This window comes from Mastigoproctus giganteus, chromosome 4 (genome assembly GCF_048544385.1).
Source record: "Mastigoproctus giganteus isolate SK-2022 chromosome 4, ASM4854438v1, whole genome shotgun sequence".
In the NCBI taxonomy this organism is placed as follows: domain Eukaryota; kingdom Metazoa; phylum Arthropoda; class Arachnida; order Uropygi; family Thelyphonidae; genus Mastigoproctus; species Mastigoproctus giganteus.
The window spans coordinates 220,501,809-220,522,442 of record NC_143578.1 but is presented as its reverse complement, the minus strand read 5'-3'; the positions used below and the strand labels follow the sequence as shown (position 1 = coordinate 220,522,442).

At 36.2% G+C, this 20,634-nt stretch overlaps 1 protein-coding gene across 2 annotated transcripts in view; it reads left to right on the top strand.

Annotated features, from left to right (window-relative positions):
* Window positions 1-20,634, top strand: part of LOC150087421 (putative ATP-dependent RNA helicase DDX43) — a 246,754-nt gene that overhangs the window by 81,772 nt on the left and 144,348 nt on the right. For both annotated transcript variants that reach the window (XM_090372060.1, XM_090372059.1), the window contains exon 5: window positions 12,561-12,794. In XM_090372060.1, the coding sequence (XP_090228186.1) occupies window positions 12,561-12,794 (234 nt within the window). The remainder of the gene's footprint in view (window positions 1-12,560; window positions 12,795-20,634) is intronic.

Genomic DNA, 20,634 nt, shown 5'->3' with positions numbered 1-20,634 from the left:
GCCGGCAAAAACTTACTCAGTCCCCAACTTACGTAAACTCGAATTAACATATGTCAGGGATTGCCTGTATTTATCAAAATTACATCAGTGTAAATTTTAGTGTTCCTCCAGTATAATGTTCATTTTCAATTGCCATCATTATATTTTTATTGGAAAAGTTTAGCTACAAAAAATTTTTCACGGCATCATGTATGTGAAAAACACCAATTGCTGTGGTAAATTTTCATAAAGATTCAGTTTTCTTCATTTTTCACCCATTCACTATCCTCAGATTTGGCTATACGGTTAGTAGGATTTTTGTATATAACATGGCCAAAGTTTCTAATGTATGGTTGTAACCATACAAACATTATGATACTGTATGATATTTGATCTTATTATGCTGTGTAACAAGATAAAAAAAATTTTTAATCTTAATTTTAATTCTGGCAATATACTGTATAATAAGATCAAAAAGCCTTTTTGATCTTTTTTTTTTTTTTATGAAAACCCCAAATAAGAGAAGTATTAGAACTTAGTACTGTGCTTAGGTTGGAGGTTGAGAAGATATTTGATTGACATTAGACTTGAACTTCTGAAGACCGCAATTTTCAGGAAAGACACATGAAGGATGGTTGTTCCAGAAAATGGCAGTTGAATGAATAAACGAGGAAGATGAAAAGTTGGTTCTGTGAGTTTGATGTTGGACAGTAAGTGGATGTTGGCTGGTGGCAGCACTTGTTCGGACTGTTTTGAAAGAGAGAGCGGGAATTATAGAAGCCAATTCAGAAGAACAGTGCCCATGAGAGTATCTGTAGAAAAGGCATGCAGCAGAAATGGTGTCTACGAGACAGAGTGGAGAGACTCTGTTAGAGATGAGTCATTAATTAACCTAACTGCCCTCTTCTAAATGGAATCTAGAAGCTTGAGATAGGTTTTGGGGGCACCACCCCAGATGCTGAAACAATATTCCATGGTGGGGCAGATTTGTGATTTGTACAGAGTGAGCAGCTGTTTGGAAGAAAAGTATCGCTGAGAGCGAAAAAGAAAACCAAGTTTTTTAGATGCAGAGGAAGCAATATTTGTAATGTGCTTGTGCCAAGAGAGATTAGAAGTCAGAGTAATCCCTAAAAGAGATGTATCATTTTGCCTAGAAATCGGAGTGTCACCAAAGATAAGCATAGGAGCAGAAGAATCCTTTTTGTGAGATATAAGACAGACTGAGTTTTAAAAGGATTGAAATCAACTAAGTTGTCTTTGCCCCACTGGAGAATTACCTGGAGATCGACGTTTAAGGAATTGGTCCATTTAAGGAATATTTGAGAAGTTGAGCTGATTGAGCAGGGCAAGGTTTCTCAAAATGGAAGGTGGAATTCAATGTGCTATCATTGGCAGAACTATGGATAGGATTTCCAGTCAACAGAAGAAGGTCATTAATATACAAGAGAAAAAGAGTGGGGGAAAGAACCTTCGGGGACACTAGCATTAGTGGAGAAGTTAGAAGACAGAGCCATCTACCATCACCCTCCGTGAGCAATCAGAGAGAAAAACTGGATAACCAATTACTAAAAACAGTTGGCAAACCATGAGATGGAAGCTTGTTTAGAAGACCTTTATGCCAAACACAATCGAAAGCCTTTGAGTTGTCGAGCAACTGCTTGTGTTTATGTTGAATTTGTCCATAATATGGGTAACATAAGCCAGAACATCACCAGTGGATCGACACTGACGGAATCCATACTGCCGATCGTTGATCAGACTGAAAGTTTCTAGGTAGTTTAAAGAGTTGGCAGTTAATTGATTTCTCCATTACTTTAGAAAGAGTAGAAGTAATTGCAATGGGACGATAATTGGATGGGAGGGATTTGTCACCCTTTTTAGGAACTGGCTGGATACGAGCAAATTTCCAAGCAGAATGAAAAACACCTTTGGAACAAGAAAGTGAAAAAAGGTGGCAAAGAACAGGAGTAAGTTCAGGAGCACAGGTTTTGAGAACAAGTTGAGAAATACCATCAGGACCTGGAGCTTTGTTAGCATCAAGATTCTTAAAAATCATTTTGACGGAAGACCACAAGAGACATTGAATGGAGCATGTTGGGAATGGTGTGGATGTGTTTTACCAAGATCATTAATACTCAAGTCGGAAGAAAAATGGGATGCTAGCAATTTAGCTTTATCCTTGGCTGAAGTGACAACAGAACCATCTGGTTTTGACAGAGGTGGGAGCAGAGATGGGCAAAAGTTGCAACCAATAGCTTTGGCAAGAGACCAGAATGCTCGGCTACCGTTAGGGCAAGAAACAAGTTTTCTAAGACTTAAATACATTAAGGATGTACATTAAAGTGCTGCTTTCCAAATATCTGCAAGAAATGAGGTGGTGGAAAAACCTTCTGGCCATGTATATATATGCAGTGTTTTGTTAATATGAAATTAAAGGGTACCCAATTATGCTTAAGTTTACTGAAAACTTTATACATTTGCTTTTAATATAATTTTCCCTGTTATATATGACAACAGAACCATCTGGAAGTTAGAATAGTTAGAATTCTTAAGCATTGCATTTTTATTATATTTTCATATATATTTTTAGAGAAGTAACCCCACCAATTTGAGAGGCTAATAGTATTAAAATTAAAGGCTTCTCGTTTATCATATATTTTAGTTTTCACATGTTCCAGTTCAATAGAGATTTATATGCTCTAGTGTGGTTGTTGGGGTTAGTGCAAGTAATGGCCAAGTCTGATGGGTATACATTGGTAGCAATATTATCGAATTCTGGTTGATTGATGGTAAGTAGGTCATCTACATAACAGTACATTATAAAAAAAACTAAAATATACAGTTAATTCCAGTTTCCAACCAAATTAAACTGTATTGGAGTCGGCTGACTTCCAACCAAATTAAACTGTATTGGAGTCTGCTGACTCCAATACAGTTTAATTTGGTTGGAAACTGGAATTAACTGTATATTTTAGTTTTTTTTATAATGTACTGTTATGTAGATGACCTACTTACCATCAATCAACCAGAATTCGATAATATCGCTACCAATGTATACCCATCAGACTTGGCCATTACTTGCACTAACCCCAACAACCACACTAGAGCATATAAATCTCTATTGAACTGGAACATGTGAAAACTAAAATATATGATAAACGAGAAGCCTTTAATATTGGAGTCTGCTGACAAGGCTAGTAGGAGCCAGACTTGTTCAAAGCTGCTAAGTGGATTTTTCTTATTTTTTGATTTGAAATTATTGTTTTTCTAAAACTTTTGATTTAAATTTAGTAGTATAGCATTATATTGTGATTTTCTGATTAATCTGGTGTATTTATTCTTTACTTGGCCTTGTAATTGCATAAAAGTATTGGTAAGGGTATCAAATCCACGTGTTACAAGTTGCAACTCCGCTGAACGAGAAGTTTTTTTAGCCATATTTAGCCGCTTTATTGAATATTTTTTACATCAAATTATTTTCTGTAAGTAGCTTATAGACCTAGTGAGGATCGTTAGTTATTCTGAATTGAGACAGCGAGATTTGAAAGTTAATCAATGTTCGTAACTTGCTGCCTTTGTCATACGATACGTTATATACCGAACTAGATAGCATTAGTATAGTATAGGTTATAATATTGTCAGTTGATTGGTAGAAGCTATTAAACTTGTTGAACTTCGTTGTCAATTAAATTGTACTTTTAACGAAATACATATAACGACTTAGATTACAAACGTAACATAATTAATTAATACATAACTGATATGGAAGTTATATAAAGGGAACTTGTAGATAATTAATACTTGACACTGAAAAATATATATACCATTATAACTGTGTTGGGATACAAGTTTAGGGTTATAATTTTGAACTGAAATTGAAATTAATAGAAATCATGACTCAGCCCAGAGCAGCAAAGCAAACGGCTCAAGCTAATGGAAGTGCTGTGGCTCAGAAGAGAACTGAGGGGGCAGTTGCCTTCTGAATCACAGCCTTTTAAAATGCACTGCTTCCATGATGTTTGTGGAGCAATCAGGTACGGGACACGATATTGCCGTGGGAGGCGTGCGTGCGTGCGCGCGCGCGATGCAAGGAGTGTAACGAAATCAGGCAACAACTCAGCATTGTTATGGGCCTATATGAGAGCTTGAAGGACAGGGTGGATGCCCTCAAAGGAACTAAATTGAGGCCCCCCCCATCAAGCTCTCAGCTGCCCACATCAACAGGAGAGCTTGCACTTGTTCATCACACAGCACAGCGGCAACCACCAAGGCAGAATGCGCTGGTCCCACAGGAACTAGTAGTTGTTGGTGACGCTATTGTCAGGGAAACGGGATACATGCTGTGTAAAAAGGATAGGTGGAACAGGACCAGGGTATGTCTGCCAGGGGTAAAGGTTGATGAAGTTGTAGAGCGGATATCATCTGTTAAAGACACAAAAGGTGATATGGTTGTACATGTTGGCACAAATGATATCAAGAGTAGGAGACCGGCAGAATTACTTAACAAGTACAGGTCACTGTTGAAAAAAAAAAAAAGCCACGAATTAGGGTTGAATTTGAAAGTGTCTGCAATTCTGCCCAGACACGATAGGAGGGAGTATATGATGAGAGTCTTGTCGATCAATTTGGCCCTGGAAAGATTGTGCAAGGCTCAAGGGGTAGAATTTTTTTCAGCCTGAACTGTACTTGTTAACAGGAGAGACTGCTTCTACAGGGATGGGATACACTTAAATAGAAAGGGTGCAAGAATATTTGCTGATGCTATCGAGGCGCTGTTAGGTGGGTTGGAAAACTGCTAGCTTGGGGGGGGAAGACAAAGACTAATAGCTAACAGTAGCCACTGGCAGAGGTGAAAGTGATTCTTGCAATGCTTCTATTGGAATGAACAGAAGCCTAAAAAACAAGATGCGGGATATTTCAGAGACTGCTGGGAGTCATTGCAGTACAAGTAAACATATGGGTTGTGTTAGGGTAGCTAAGAATAGAAACAGGTGCATGTATACTTGCGTGTACACCAATGCTAGGAGTTTAGTAAATAAATTTGATGAATTTGAGGTACTGCTCAAAACATCAAAGGCAGATATTGTTGGGATATCAGAGACGTGGTGTCACACAGATATAAGGAATGCAGAACTGGAATTTGGGGAATACATCTACAGAAAGGATAGACAGGATAGGAAGGGAGGAGGGGTTATGCTATTAGTTAAGAAACACATAAAATCCAAGGAAGTGAAGCCAGTCGACATTGCTGGACAGTGCAGTGTCGAGTCAGTTTGGTGTCACATAAGCATTGGGAGATCAAAATTGAGAGTAGGAGTGTGCTATCGGCCTAATGACTCTGATGAGTATAATAATAAACTGTAGAGGGAAATAGAGTGGGCCAGTAAATCAGAGAGTCTTATAATGGGGGATTTTAATTTCCCAGATATTGACTGGAATTTGGGGACTGGTCACTCACACACTAGCTAGGCTTTTGTGGATTTATTGGATGGTTAGTTTCAATAACAGCATGTTCGGGAGGCAACTAGAGGGAGTAATACTCTTGATCTGATTATCAGTAGTGATATTATTCATGCATTAAGAATCTGCAGATAAAAGAACCACTAGGTCACAGTGATCACAGTGTGCTGAGGTGAGATTTACATAAAGAGGTAACTACCATCGTGGGTAAAGGTGACTACGGTGGTCTGAGACCGTATTTAAATTCTATACGGTGGGACCAACTGATGGTTTTACCAACAGCAAATTCAAAATGGGAAGCATTCAAAGAATTAATCTTGGAAGCTACTAGGCTTTTCATGCCAACTAGGAAATGTTTTCAAGATTTAGGCCTAAATGGATGTCAGATGGACTAATTAGACATGTGACAGAGAACAAAAATGCATATAAAATAACAGGTGACACAGAAGCCTATGATAGATATAAGCTTTTCTGTAACCAAGTCACAAAGGAGGTTAGGCAGGCGAAGGCAGATTACGAGAAATCTTTGGCAGTGGATGCAAAGAAAAACAGCAAAGTTCTTTACTTTTGTAAACTCTAGAAGGAAGGGGATGAATCAGATTGGTCCACTTGTTATTGATGGTTCAACTGTTGATGATCCTACTCAGGTAGCTAACAAAGTAAATGAATATTTTGCATCTACATTCACACATGGGGAGTTATTCAAGGAGGGGAATGCCAGATGTGTATTAAACTATGGCAGTAAGCTAGATGATCTTGTAATAACTGAGAGTAAAGTGGAGGAGAAATTGTTGAAGATAAAAGAACGTTGAAGATATAAGAATTGTTGAAGATATAAGAAAGGCACCTGGGGTAGATGGAATCTATCTAGTTATATTAGAGGAAGCGGCAAAGGAAGTAAGCAAACCCTTAGCCATAATTATGAGAGCTTCCTTGGACTCAGGTGGTACCCATGTACTGGAGATGTGCAAATTTGACTCCAATCCATAAAGGAGGATGGAAGGTAGCCACTGGTAATTACAGACCTGTTAGTTTAACTTCTGTTCCAGGGAAATTAATGGAGGCACTGGTTAAAGAAGCATTGCAGTATCATCTAGACAAGACTTCAGTTATAGCTCGGACAGAGAATGGATGCTATGATGTAGTCACAAAGGAACTGGATGCAAAGAATAATTTTTATATCATATATTTGGATCTTAGAAAGGCCTTTGATTGCACATGGAAGACTGCTGCACAAATTGGAGCAATGTGGCATTGGCGACAAATTGCTGCTGTGGATAAAGGGATGGTTGAGTGGGATTGGCGACAAATTTCTGCTATGGATAAAGGGATGGTTGAGTGGGAGAAGACAGCAGTGGTAATCTGTGGACTAATGTTATTAGTGGAGTCCCTCGGGGTTCAGTGTTGGGTTCATTGTTGTTTTCTGTATTTATAAATGATATTGATGATGGTTTATCAGGCTTAATGTTCAAGTTTGCAGATGATACGAAGGTTGGCAGGGTTGTTAATGACACTAATAACAGTATGCTGCTGCAACAGGATCTAAAAAAGTTGAGCAGATGGGCTGAGAGGTGGCAAATGAAGTTTAACATTTATAAATGTAAAGTAAATGTTAAACTATGGGAAGCAACAGCCCCAGAGTAATGAATCAACTCTGTGGTACTACAGTGATAGTGGTAGAGCATGAAAGGCGCCTCCGTAGTCAAGTGGGAAAGAGCAGCAGTGCGTAGCACATGCTTCTTGATTAGACTGGGGTTCGAGCCGTCACCACCAAATACGGAGACTGCGGAAAGGTCAGGGAATGACCACCGCATATTCCTGGAGCAATATCGCCTTAGTTGCTAATGCTCCTAAAAACCAAAATAACTAACTAACTAATGAAAAGGACCTAGGGGTAATTGTGCAGGCAGATATGAAGTTTTCTGAGCAGTGCCGACGGTCTGCAAGAGTAGCTCATGGTGTCTTGTCAATGATATGCAGGAATCTTTCTAGCAGGGATAAGGAAGGATTATCCCCTTGTATAAGGCGATGGTCAGGCCACACCTTAAGTACTGTATTAGAGGTCCGGATGCCTCATTTTAAGAAGCACGTAGAGCTGTTGGAACAAGTACAGAGAAGATCAACAAGATTAGTGAATGGAATGAAGGGTTCCTCTTATGAAGAAAGGCTTAAATTTTGCAAATTACAGTCTGGAGACTAGGCACCTGTGAGGTGATCTGATTAAGGTGTATAAAGCCTTGAATGGTTTGAGTATGCTCAGTGCTGATGGGATTCTTCCTCTTGCTCAGAATAATCACCTGAGAGAGCATAAATTTGAATTGAGGAAAGACAGTTGTAGAATAGATGTGCAGAAGTTGTTATGGTGCGATTATTCTCTTCACAAAGAATTGGTAGCACATTGGACTAGGAGTTGGTTGGAAAAGAAAGACTTTTAGTCATCGGAAAATCAAAAAACCCAGAATGTTTTAGAGGCACAAAATCTTTGCAAGTTGACTAAACCTTTAATAAAAAAGCATGGATGACAAGTGATATTTTTGAAGAATGGTTATTGAAACTAGACAAGCATATAACAAAAGAAAAAAGGAAAATCGTGTTGGTAATTGATAACTGTCCGGTGCATCCTGCCAGTATTTCTGCCAAACTTAAAAGTGTGAAGTTGTTTTTACCACCAAATGTAACGTCAAAACTCCAGTCAATGGACCAAGGCATTATTAAAAATTAAATTACATTATTGAAAGAGAATAATAATATAGATTGTCAATGCGTTATCAGAAAATAGAAACTTGGTAGTTACAATTAACCTTAGAGATTGCATCTCTGAACTGGCAAAAGTTTGGACAAACGATGTCACTGAATACACTATTCAAAATTGTTTTTCGAAAGCGGGATTTGAATTGAATAACAATGTAAATCGAACAACTGGAAGAACAAGATGAAGTTGAACAACTGGACAAACAGGATGAACTGCCACTTTCACAACTGAAAAACTTTTGGACATTATTAGAATCGTCCGGAAACATCAAAAATGAAATAACACTGGATAGTTATGTTTGTGTAGATCAAGATCTGACTACAACAGAACATCCAAATGAAGATAAAATACTGCTGAACAGTGTTAGACACGACCATGATCACAAAGAAATTAACAATGATGCTGAAGACGCATCAGAACAACCCATAGAAAAGCCAACTCGCGAAGAAATGATTCACGCTTTTAAAGCGGTTTGTACAGGTCTACAGTTTTGTGAAAATGTTCCTGATAATGTTTTTAAATCACTGAACAAATGTGAGGTTTTCTTTGAGAATCAGACAATTTTTTAATTATACTGTGGAAATGAAAATTAGATTTTTTTGTAATTTGTGATACTTACATGAAAATTGTGTAAACTTAATTTAAATAAGTGTTTTTGAAATAAAATACATTAAAAATAAATGTAGATTATTTTTCATTTTCTAATTAGATAACAATTTCTAATAAAAAAAGATATTCTCTGTATAACTCTGTATATTCTGTAATTTCCCAGATATTGACTGGAATTTGTGGGTCGTTCACTCACACACTAGCAAGGCTTTTGTGGATTTATTGTTTTCTAAATCAGCATGTTCGGGAGGCAACTAGAGGGAGCAATACTCTTGATTTGATTATCAGTAGTGATTTTTCATGCATTAAGAATCTGCAGATACAGGAACCACTAGGTGGCAGTGATCACAGAGATGCGATAGACCAGACCACTTTGTAGTAAGGTGGGGACCGGTGTTTTCACTTTAGAGATGAGGGATCGTAACTTTCTGTCTGGGAGTTGTATGCATTTTAATTCAATATCGTAAAGCGAACTCATAAAGCGAGAACTGCCTGTACGTACAGGCAGTTCTCGCTTTACGAGTTCTGGGTTTGCGAGTTGTTTTCCCCAAGTATCAACAAAATCGAAAATATGAACATTAATTGCAAAAAATGAATGTTAAACATTCATAAATATCGCATTACAAACCACGTGCGTAGCTATACAATACAGTACCCTGCTTTATGATATTAATCAGTTCCAGAGACACCATAGTATCGTTAAAATTTCGTAATGTGAACCCAATAACACTGTTTTTTGGTAATTTGTTTCAAGATCTCGGGAAGTTGAAATTTTCGCTGTATAACTAAGCTATTTATCTCTCTAAAATGTCATTTTTAAGATCATGAGTGTGACCTTAAGGCCATATAAAAGGTCGTGAGTGTGGTTTGTAAATTGTATTAGTTACCAGTTCAAATCATTAAAATGCACTACACTCTCATCATTATCATATGTTCCGTTATAAGAATCAATGTTGAACTTCTTTGATATTTTTCTAAAGCACATTTCTGGAGGTCACTACCATAAAAACAATTTGCACTTCCTAGTTTTCTGGGCTTTTCTGTTACTGCAAGCAATTATAAATGAGTAGTAAACTCTATCTTCTTGCATTTGCGAAAATACCGATAGCTAGAATTGTGTGTTTTTTTTTTACGTTATTATGGTGAAGTGTGTTTCCCCGTTACTGAAATCTTCAATCGTATAAAAAAACATAAATTATCAGAATCTTCTCTTCATTCCTTTTTTTAAGCTTCGTAAACTTGTTACTCCACGCGAATTGTGTTAGTTGCAATTTGTGTATGCCGTTAAAAAATGCTTATGCATGCAATCGTGAAATTTATAATTAAAATAGAAGATTATCTTGGAAACAAGCGCCTCTTGAAGCATTTCTTAAGAAGAAATGCTTCAAATACTCGTGCAACAAACCAACGAGTGCCAAGCCAATAATAAGTGATCAAAGAGTGTGCATTTAGTCAATGATGATCAAGAATAAACATTATTTAACATTTGTAAGTAGTAAATAATTTCTCTATTATTATAATTTTCTTGATTTTACAGGCTGTGTTTTTCATTTCTTTCGATAAATCAATCATTGTTTAAACATAAACTAATTAGCTAACTAATATCATCATTGAGAACGTAACCCCTATTTTTAACCTTATGTCTATGGGAAATAAATTCCCGCTTTACGAGTGTGTGCTAGGAACGAATTAACTCGTAAAGTCGAGAACTACTTGTGTGTGTGTGTGTGTGTGTGTGTGTGTATATATATATATATATATATAGTTACATAATGGCTTTAAAAGTTAAAATGAAATAAGAAAATAAATAAATATAAAGCTATCATTAGAGGTGGCAAAATGCACATCTTCCACATGAGGCTCCAGTACATAACAGATAATTCATATAAAAATCAAATTAATACATAGTTCATTTTAGTCTGTTCAAGAATTGTTTCCCTTTAATTTTTTTTCTATTTTTTAATCTATTTTTTCCCTGTAAAAGTACATTTCTTGTCATTCTCTTCAAATTGATTATGTACATTTGAACTCTTGAAGATGCACAGTATGTGTCAGTAAAGCATGCATTTTTTATTGTTAGCAATCGGTGTTTTATTTCTCTCCCCCCCCCCATGTTGCAAACAAATTGGATTACATGTGCATTCGTAATGCAAGTTACAACTGTAATTCTCCATGATTTTGCACATATTTTTTAGGGAAGTGAAGAGAAATATAAAATTTAAAGGTGTTGTATACTATAACGATACTAAATTTCCTGATAACAATGTTTGCCTGTTGTAGGGGTTTCAGCAGTCTTTTCGAATTACACATGCTATTCACAACCTATATCATCGGTAGGGGAATGGTAGCGCTTTCAAAATACATTGCATTTCAGATATTCTGATATTGAATTAATGAAAATATACCATATAGTGAAGTTATAACCACCTTAACTGTGCAATTGGTCAATAAATCATCAATAGGGCAGCACAAACCTTGCCTGCAGTGCATAGGGAGGGAACTTCATGTCTGCCTAGATTGTAATCTTCAAATGTCTTTTTTACCTCCCTCCACCATTTTGAAGTCAACCCTTCCAAGTATATAAATTATCGTGGGGGTTTTTATTTTGCAATTGTAATAAGACCTTGCATTTTGCACCTTAAAATATATTTGGTGCTTTTCTGACCATCCTTGAAGCCTAAGCTTTTCTGAAGGAGCACTGCTTGCTACTCCTTATTAGCCACTCTGTCTTCACCTCATTCTGTAAATTTAAACATTTTTAGAAACTGGAGTGGTGTAATTACTGATCCACTGTGGGACCCCCCCCCCACCTTTAACCCTAGTCCATTCTAAAAAGTAATCATTAATTATATTCCTTTGCTTTTTGTGGTATAGTCATTTTTTTTTTTTTCCAGCTTGTATACTATTCTTTCATGTGGAACCAAATCAAATGCCTTAAGGCCAATTAAAGTCTTTTTTTTTTTTTCTTTTTTTCCCTGCATTCAGCTCATGAGCATCAGTGTCATGTCATTGTAGCTTATTGGGTTAGTTAAAAAGCTTTTTCTTTACAGTGCCCTTGAGAAAACTATTTCTACTTAAATAAATAAATTTTTTTTTCATTGTTAAACTATTTTTTTATTACTGTAATTTGAATAATAAATAAATTTACAAAATACTCTTTTTTTAAATTATTTCATTCATATAATTCAAGTTTTCAGTTATTGAAATTACCCTAGGAATGTTCTGACATTTTTACCTAAACACCAAAACATTTTCATGATTTCTGTATCTTTCCCAAAATCTTCCCAAGATTTTTGCTTAGGCTTTTTCACACCTTTTAATCCTTCTTGTACTTTTCTGTCTTGGTTGTTGAGTTTATTCAGCAGAAATTGGAATAATATTTTTTTTATTTTCTCTGTCTGCCTCTAATTTCTTGAGTTTACCATGGCATACCGAAATTCTTGTCTTTGCAGTCCTCCTCCTTACATACCCCTTTTTGCACCTTCCATTAAGTTCATCTTGATTTTCTATATTTAATGGTCATTGGAAAATCTGAGAGATTTTGATTTTTGTTTGTTTTAACACCCCCCCCTTTTTTTTTTTTTTTAGTTCTCAATTATAAGATTGATCACCTTAAATCTCAAATCCTCTATTATATTCTTGTATCTTCTCAACTAGTTGTTGTTTAGGATCATTTTCTATAATGATATAGTCAATTATGCTTTTTTTTTTTTTTTTTTTTTGCAAATTTTAATTTAATTAATGATATTATTGTTTTCAGGATATGCACCTCCTCCCAGAAATAGTGGGCCGTATTCTCAGAGAAATAATGACTTCCGACCTTCTAGAAATAATGAGTTCCAGTCTTCCAGAAATAATGATTCTTCAAATGTGTGGTATGAACCAGATGAGAATGATAGAAAAAGGTACGAGGAAGAGCGTGCCAATCGTGAACCTGTTAACTGGAGTGCTCTTATATTACAGAGTAAGCAAGAACTGGAAGAAAGGTGGAGTAGTAAGTGTTTTTAATTACTTATTATAAGATATTGATTATAAGAAATCAATTTCCTGGTTAATCCAAAAATACAGCAAGTCCCTGACATACGTAAGAGATACATTCCAGGACTTATGTAAGTTGAGTTTTACGTAACTCAGGAATGCTTAATAAAATATTGCTACTATATCCCTGATATGCCAAAATTACAAAAACCACATAATATCCTCAGAAGGATGAAGGAAAATAGTTATATATTTTTAATTAGCTCAATTAAAAACTTTATCTGAGTACAGCGGTGAAGTATCCAGAGTGGCACATAAAAGGAAGAAAAAAATGCATGTTAGTACTGTAAAAATAGATGTGTGTTTCGTAGCCTTGGTTATTATATTTGCCTTCATTGGGTGCCAATTCCTTCACCACTTCTGGTATTCTGTCTTTCTCCTTTATTATTGTGTTCACCATCGCCACTGACAAATCTGAATTCTGCACGATACTTGTTAATGTTTGGCCATTTTCATACATCTTATTTTAATTTTCTGATACAACTCGATTGCTTTCCTTTTCTTGATAGATTTACTAGTACCGCTGTCACTTATTCAGTTTTTGTTTAACTGAAAGCGCAAGCCTTTTCCATTTACCCATCATTTTCGCGATTTCTAGATAAAAAAAATATTTACTATAAAAAAAATTGACATCCCTGACATAAATAACGAATTGAACTTTGTCTTTTTGCGGTGCAACGGAACACAAGAATCACTGCAACGTACTAAAATAAACTAAGCATTTCTTCTCTTTTTTGTTTTTTTTTTTTTTTTTAATTTGAAGTTTTGAGGTGTCCTGGTAAATCAAGAGTCTGCTGTATTTATAAATTTTCAGATTTTAGTATTTCTTTTGACCACTCAGTAGACGTGCATTTTCTCCACCACTTGATATTTATGGAATAAGGGCAAATATTCACTGGATTTTGTTAATTTTTTCATTTGTTTGCCTGTTTACGCCTTTGTAAATTACAGGGGGAGGGTGGGCTTGAAAAGTTTTTATCCCAATATAGATTGTAAAGGTTTTCTTGAAGGAAAATATTGCCAATCTGTGCTGTGACTCTTCTTGTGTTCACAGAAAATCTCTCTTTGTAATTATATCTTCTCCTTTACAGAGGCCATTGAAGTGTGGAAGGTGAATGAAGTTGGTGACTGTTGAGAGAATCAAGCACTTTGAAATCATTGAGTACTGTCATTTAAAGGGAATGTTGCTGAAATAAATTCATGAAAACATGCAGCAAACATTAGGGAATCTTGTCCTCCATGTGCCACAGTTAAAAACTGGGTTGCAGAATTTAATTGTGGGTAAGACTGTTGAATATGCAGCCCACAGTGGGAGACCTCTTACCATGTTGACACCTGCAAATATGGATGCCATTCATACATGACCTGATCATGCAAAACCACAGAATAACATTGAAGCACATTGAGACCACATCAGTGTCTGTGAATGTAGCTAATACCTGTTGTTTGCTTTATTCACCCTTCATGTCATCAATAATTTGAAAAGAGTTCTCATAATGAAAGGTTACAAATGACATTTGTTATCCATATGTCAATTCTGAAGCAAGCAGAAGCTCACTCCTGTTGCTGTCGCTGGAGGGAACATAGCTTCCCCAAAACAGAAAAACAGATACTATTTCAACACTTGCATTGAAATTTAAGCTGTTTGTGTACTATTTAAATCTGGCTGTACATCCTAATAATAGGAATTTAATATTCACATAACGTCCATTGTGTTTTTAATCTAATTTTTTTTTCTACATGCCACTTGGCTTCTCATTTGGATTTTATGGGGCCACACAGTGTCTGATAGCTAGCTGATGATTAAAAATGATACTGCATACTGCTAATTTTAGGTTGACCTGCAGATCAAGATAACATTTTTAAAGTAAGCAAAACTCCAAGCCTATTACTATTACTGGAGGAAACATGACACTTCCCCCTCACACAGCAAGACAAAAATTTAATGCAATGATTGAAGTGTTTTTTTTTTTTTTAAATCAAAGTACAGGCTGGCCTCGATTAACACAATTAATTCGTCCCACGAACGCATTGCACAAAACGGAAACAAGTTAATTGAATATAATAATCAATAGGAAAAATTATAATTGGGTCTTGACCTTCTGGAATGTCCATAAAGAATTTTAAAAATACCTTTTTAACTGTATACAATGTAAAAGATAATGAAAATAATTATGGAATTAAATGTGTATTGCATAAAACAGCAGTTCCCAAACTGTGGGCCGCGGAATATTTTAAATTTTCAAGGGAAACACAGCGAAACTCTATCTGTCGGACAACTTGTGAACTACTAGCTCGAGGTAGTTCACAGTTTCAACATTTCTTATTAAGTTGTTTGGACCTAAATACTAAACAGAACTGTTAGGTATTTCTTTTAGTCTGGGTGCTCCGTGAAAAAATTACTGGGACACTAAGGGCGGCGTGAGCTGAGAAAGTTTGGTAACCTCTGACATAAAATACACAATGAAAAAATGACTGTTGCGGAAATATTTGAACAGTGTTGGCTCTCTCTTTTCATCAGTCAATTTCCGATAGCCGACAACAATCTTCTCTGGGCCCTGGTGAAATAAATATCACAGAGAACCTCAAGCAAAAGGTTTGAGGTTTGCTGCGATATGAAAGATTTCATCTAGTTCTTTTGCTGTTATATCCTTTGCGGTAACATTTTCATCTGGCTCATTTAAAAATTTGAATTTTTAAATGCAAGTTTGCAATTGACTTTATTAGTGGGAGACAAACAAGTAACACGTCTTCTTCCGATGGTTGATGGAACACACTGAGGCAGGCAGCAGGCAAACGTTTGTTTATTGCCTGTCCGGGCTTAACGTGTGATTCAAATCTTTTTCAACTATTGCATAAAAAAAAAAAATCACGTTAACTGGAAATTTGCATCGTGTAAAGTGAAAAGTGGTATATTTTTTCTCAAATAGTGGTAACTGAAAAATGCATCAATCGAACTCGCATTATCTGAGGCCTGGCTGTATTTCAACTTTGTTGAAATATGACTGTTCTTTACTTAATTGCTAAATTTGAATGTTTATTCTATATTTAACCACTTTGATGGGCACCATATTATAAATATTTGTAATTGTGAAGTATTAATTCCCCCTCTGGCTCCCCCCACTCACAAATGAAACCAAAAGTTGACCAGGAAATTAATAACCACCATTATAATCTCACCAGATGCAGAAGATCCAACACCAATAATCAGTGCAAATCCTGTGGACAAAAAAAAAAAATATATATTAATACTGTGGAAATTGGTGAAAAGGAGCAAGAAGATGACTGCTTATGGAGGAGTCTCCATTTTGGTCAACACCAATATTCCTTCCAAGCATATTTAACTGCAAACACCCTTTGAAGCAGTTGCACCACTCACCATGATTGGAATTACCTTTACAATAGTTTCACTCTATGTTCCACCTAACCATACATATGCCTTGCAAATCTTTGAGGATTTAGTTAACCAATTACTCTTTCCATTCTATTTGATGGGTGACTTTAAGGGGCATCATATCATTTGGGGTTCTCTTCATATAGACAAAATAGGACTGATGTTTGAAAAACTTCTAGATAGAAGGAACCTAACACTCTTAAACATAGGTATTCACACCCATGTCCATTTACCTCCAGGGACTACTTCTGCAATTGATCTCACCGTCTGTTTTCTGGCTCTTTCGTGTTCTTGACTGGTATGTTTCAAATGAACCTTATAAAAGTGATCATTACCCAGTTGTTTGTCACCTATTAACAAATGATGTACTGCAATCTTTAAGATGGGGGGGGAATGGAAATTTTTCTGATACTGTTAATTCAGTGCACGCCACTTACAGTAATCGTTGATAATGTTATCACTTTTACGAAGTCCCCTACTTATTATAAACAGGCTTCAGTTTATGTTCTCGTTTTTTTGCATTATCTTGGTTTATGCATGTGCAGTGGAAGTGATTATGTAACATTCCAATTTGTTCTTGAATTCCAACACATTGTGTGCCTAGTTACTGATTTTGCTTTGTACAGTTCACATGATTGTCAGTGTCAATACTCTGTGAAAGGAAGTACGGTATCTCTGCTCCTACCAACCTGGCTGTTTTACAGTAGAGCATCAACCCCTTTCTAATTCTTGATTTGAATATTTTCTTTATTTGTTTTCAATGAATTTCGAGAAACACCGTGACAGTTTTATTTTTATTGATGACTTTTTCGAAGAAATAGTGGACGCCAAGTAATTTATATTGCTTGATTTTTATGTTTTAATGTACACATTTCTGCTCTATATCAGTAAACAATGCTGAACAGCTTCATTCTTGTTCCATCAGTTATTGTTTATCACTTTAGCTGAGTCGCACAGTGATCACAATAGGCTTTGTTGTTGTTTAAGAGCTATTGGTACAAGAGCAGCTTTGGCTATAATGTGCTTAGCCTGGGTAGGAGAGTTTCGTCTATCAGCATTAATTAATTTTGGGGTTTAGAATAAAGCCAAGATTCTGCTTTTTATTCATGTAGCTTCTCTATAAATGGTATACTATTAATTTTATATGTTTTGGAAGTATCCAGTTAACTTAAGGAAGAAGAAAACATCAGTAATATTTGGCTGGTTATCTAAAATTGTTTTAAGCATTAAGTTGTTTTGCGCATTCATTATTGTTTGAAAGGCTTTTAGTCGTTCTCTGTGAAATTTTGGACATTTCACCAAGTGATGTATAGTTAGTGGAACTTGACAGTTTTGACATTTTCTTCACCTCTGAGTAGGTAGGAGTGAGTCATATGTGTATGCCTGATTTGCAATCGAGCAAGGGTCGCTTCTTCCTGTCTATTCAATCGGAAGCTAGTAGGCTATGGTCGAAGTGTTTCTTTAATTAGATGAAGTTTGTTGTTAGTCTAATCTAGCCAGTGTTGTTTACCGCTTTGGTCGATTAAGGACTTGTAATCTGTATATGGTATTGTGTAAAAGGCAAATTAGAGGTGGAAGCTTCTTTTGCTGCTTTGTCTACACTTTGGTTTCCAGTTATTCCTGTGTGGCCTGGGATCCAACATAATCTGATATTGCAATTTCTTTGTAATAGCTTTGATACCGAAAATTGGACATGTAGGATTGGGTGTCTTTTGATATTTGCATTCTGCAAAGCAGTAACAGAGCTAAGCGAGTCATTGAAAAGGGAAGGAACCTAACACTCTTAAACATAGGTATTCACACCCATGTCCATTTACCTCCAGGGACTACTTCTGCAATTGATCTCACCGTCTGTTTTCTGGCTCTTTCGTGTTCTTGACTGGTATGTTTCAAATGAACCTTATAAAAGTGATCATTACCCAGTTGTTTGTCACCTATTAACAAATGATGTACTGCAATCTTTAAGATGGGGGGAGGCGCCTCCGCAGCCAGGTGGGAAGGAGCAGCAGTGCGTAGCACATACGCTTCTTGATTAGACCGGGGTTCGAGCCCGTCACCACCAAATACGGAGGATGCGGAAAGGTCAAGGAATGACCACCGCATATTCCCGGAGCAATATGGCCTTAGTTGCTAATGCTCCTAAAAACCAAATAACAACAACAAGATGGGGGGGGGGAATGGAAATTTTTCAAAGCAAACTGGGAAAAATAACAATGTGCTGCTTCTTTAGATGAGCAAATAATCTCTGCAGGCAAATATTGCAGTACCAAATCAGTATCACAAATAAAATATAAAGCCAGAGTAAAAACATATCATATATATTGCAAATCTCATAAAGAGCTGGATATCTTTTGCTAGCAATATTAATAGAAATACAGACACTAAAATCATCTGGAATAAAATTAGACAAATCTCAGGCAACTATTCAACAGCCCCTAAGCCGATAATGAGCTGGAAAGATCCATGATATAACTGAGCCACAAAAAACTGCAAACCTACTAGGAGAAACTTTTCAGGAATTGTCAGCAACATCATCATCATCTGAAATATTGCTATGATTTTGCCTATCTGTAATTTAGATTGTAATTTTGAAAAGGTTATAAACAGTTTACTTTGTTAAATTTGTAAAGATATATTTCGGAAAAGATTTCCAGTTTGTGTGATGAGTAATAGGGAAACGAAATATAGAAAAAAGTAGACATGCAAATTATAGAACAAAAGAAATTATGGTATAATTTCTTTTGTTCTATAATTAATGCACGTGCGCGCACACACACACACACACCCACACCCCATGAAAAAATATGCAAATCGAAATAGTGAAGTATATTGCTGTGCATTGCACAACCCCAATGTGGTAATTGAGAGTCAATCAACAGAATTGCACAAAAAAAAAAAAAAAAAAAAGGCCCAGGTGCCAAGCGTATTTTGAGGGCAAGCAATATTTCTGCGATTTATAGAGTGCTCTTCAAAGGCTATTAAAGTTATTTTTTAGACTTGAAAAGCCAAAAGTAAGAACACAGAAAGGAAACCCACCTTTCTTTCTTTGTCCGTATTTCTAAGTCACTAACCATCTAACACTTTAACTGCTTGGCCTCCCAGCGGCACTACTCCTGCTTCCCTGTGCGGGGCTGGAAGCCTTGGTAGATAAGTCCTCCTACCAAGGGCTAAAAGGAGGCAAACACAGACCATCAGGATATTGAGAATGATAATCTAAAGAGACAAAAGACTGATTGGATGGAGGAACCATGCCCATCGTTCTTACTAGTCAGCCTATGAGTAAATTGTCTCCCTTTGTCATTCAAAAACATCTGGAGGGTATTGCAGGATCTCCTAAGGTAGTTAAGAGACTGCAATCAGGAGACTTGCTAGTAGGAACCACAGACATTCCAAGAAGCTGTTATAACTCTCAAGCTTTGCTGACATTCCAGTAAAAATATTTCCTCATGCAACCCTAAATTCATCTAAGGTTGATATCCAGTTGGGACCTATTAAATGTCACCGAGGAATAAATAACTCAAGAACTGCAGGGACAACATGTAATTGAAGCAAGACGAATAATGATTAAAAAAGATAATCAACTTACACATACCAGAAATATTATTCTCACCTTCAATACACCCAACTTACCTTCCTCTGTAAAAGCAAGTTATTTACTTTGCCACATCTGCCCCTACATTCCAAACCCTTTGAGATGTTATAAATGTTAAAAGTACGGCCACTCACATACTGTATGCAGAGGATTTCTGTCTACTCCAATTGTGGGTCCATAGATCACATACAAAGTGACTATACAGCTACAAAAATGACCTGCCCAAATTGTAAAGGTGACCAATCCTGCATATTCTAAGACATGTGAAAAGTGGAAAACAGAAAAAAATAGTAAATTATAAGGTTGAGAACAAAATCAGTTGCCAAGAAGTGAGAAAACTAATTGCACCTACTATAACCAAAAATATAACCTATGCCAATGCTGTAAAAAAGTATCAAACAGTCTCCACACAAACTGTGACAGTTCCCACTAACAAATCAATTTCTGATTGTGCTAGAAATGTTCTTTCTGAGCAACAACCAAGTATACATGAGCAACATCCAAGTTCTCTGACCAGGTAAATAATACTCCTCTGACAATACCAGTGGAATCTCCTACTCCAGTGATAGATACCATATCTCATAGTGCAAATGTAATGAAAAATATTCAGGGCACAACCTTGGACACAGATGGCACATTCATACAGGAAGATCCCTTCTAGAAATCTATGCAGAAGAAGAAATGGACACTGGTCAGCCAGCTTGCTCCAAAAAAGATAAATCAAAATTGGAACATCATAAGCCAGTAACCTTCAAAGAGCAGTCAAATACAGCTCCATCAATTAAACACAAATAATGCCTTGTGTTTTAG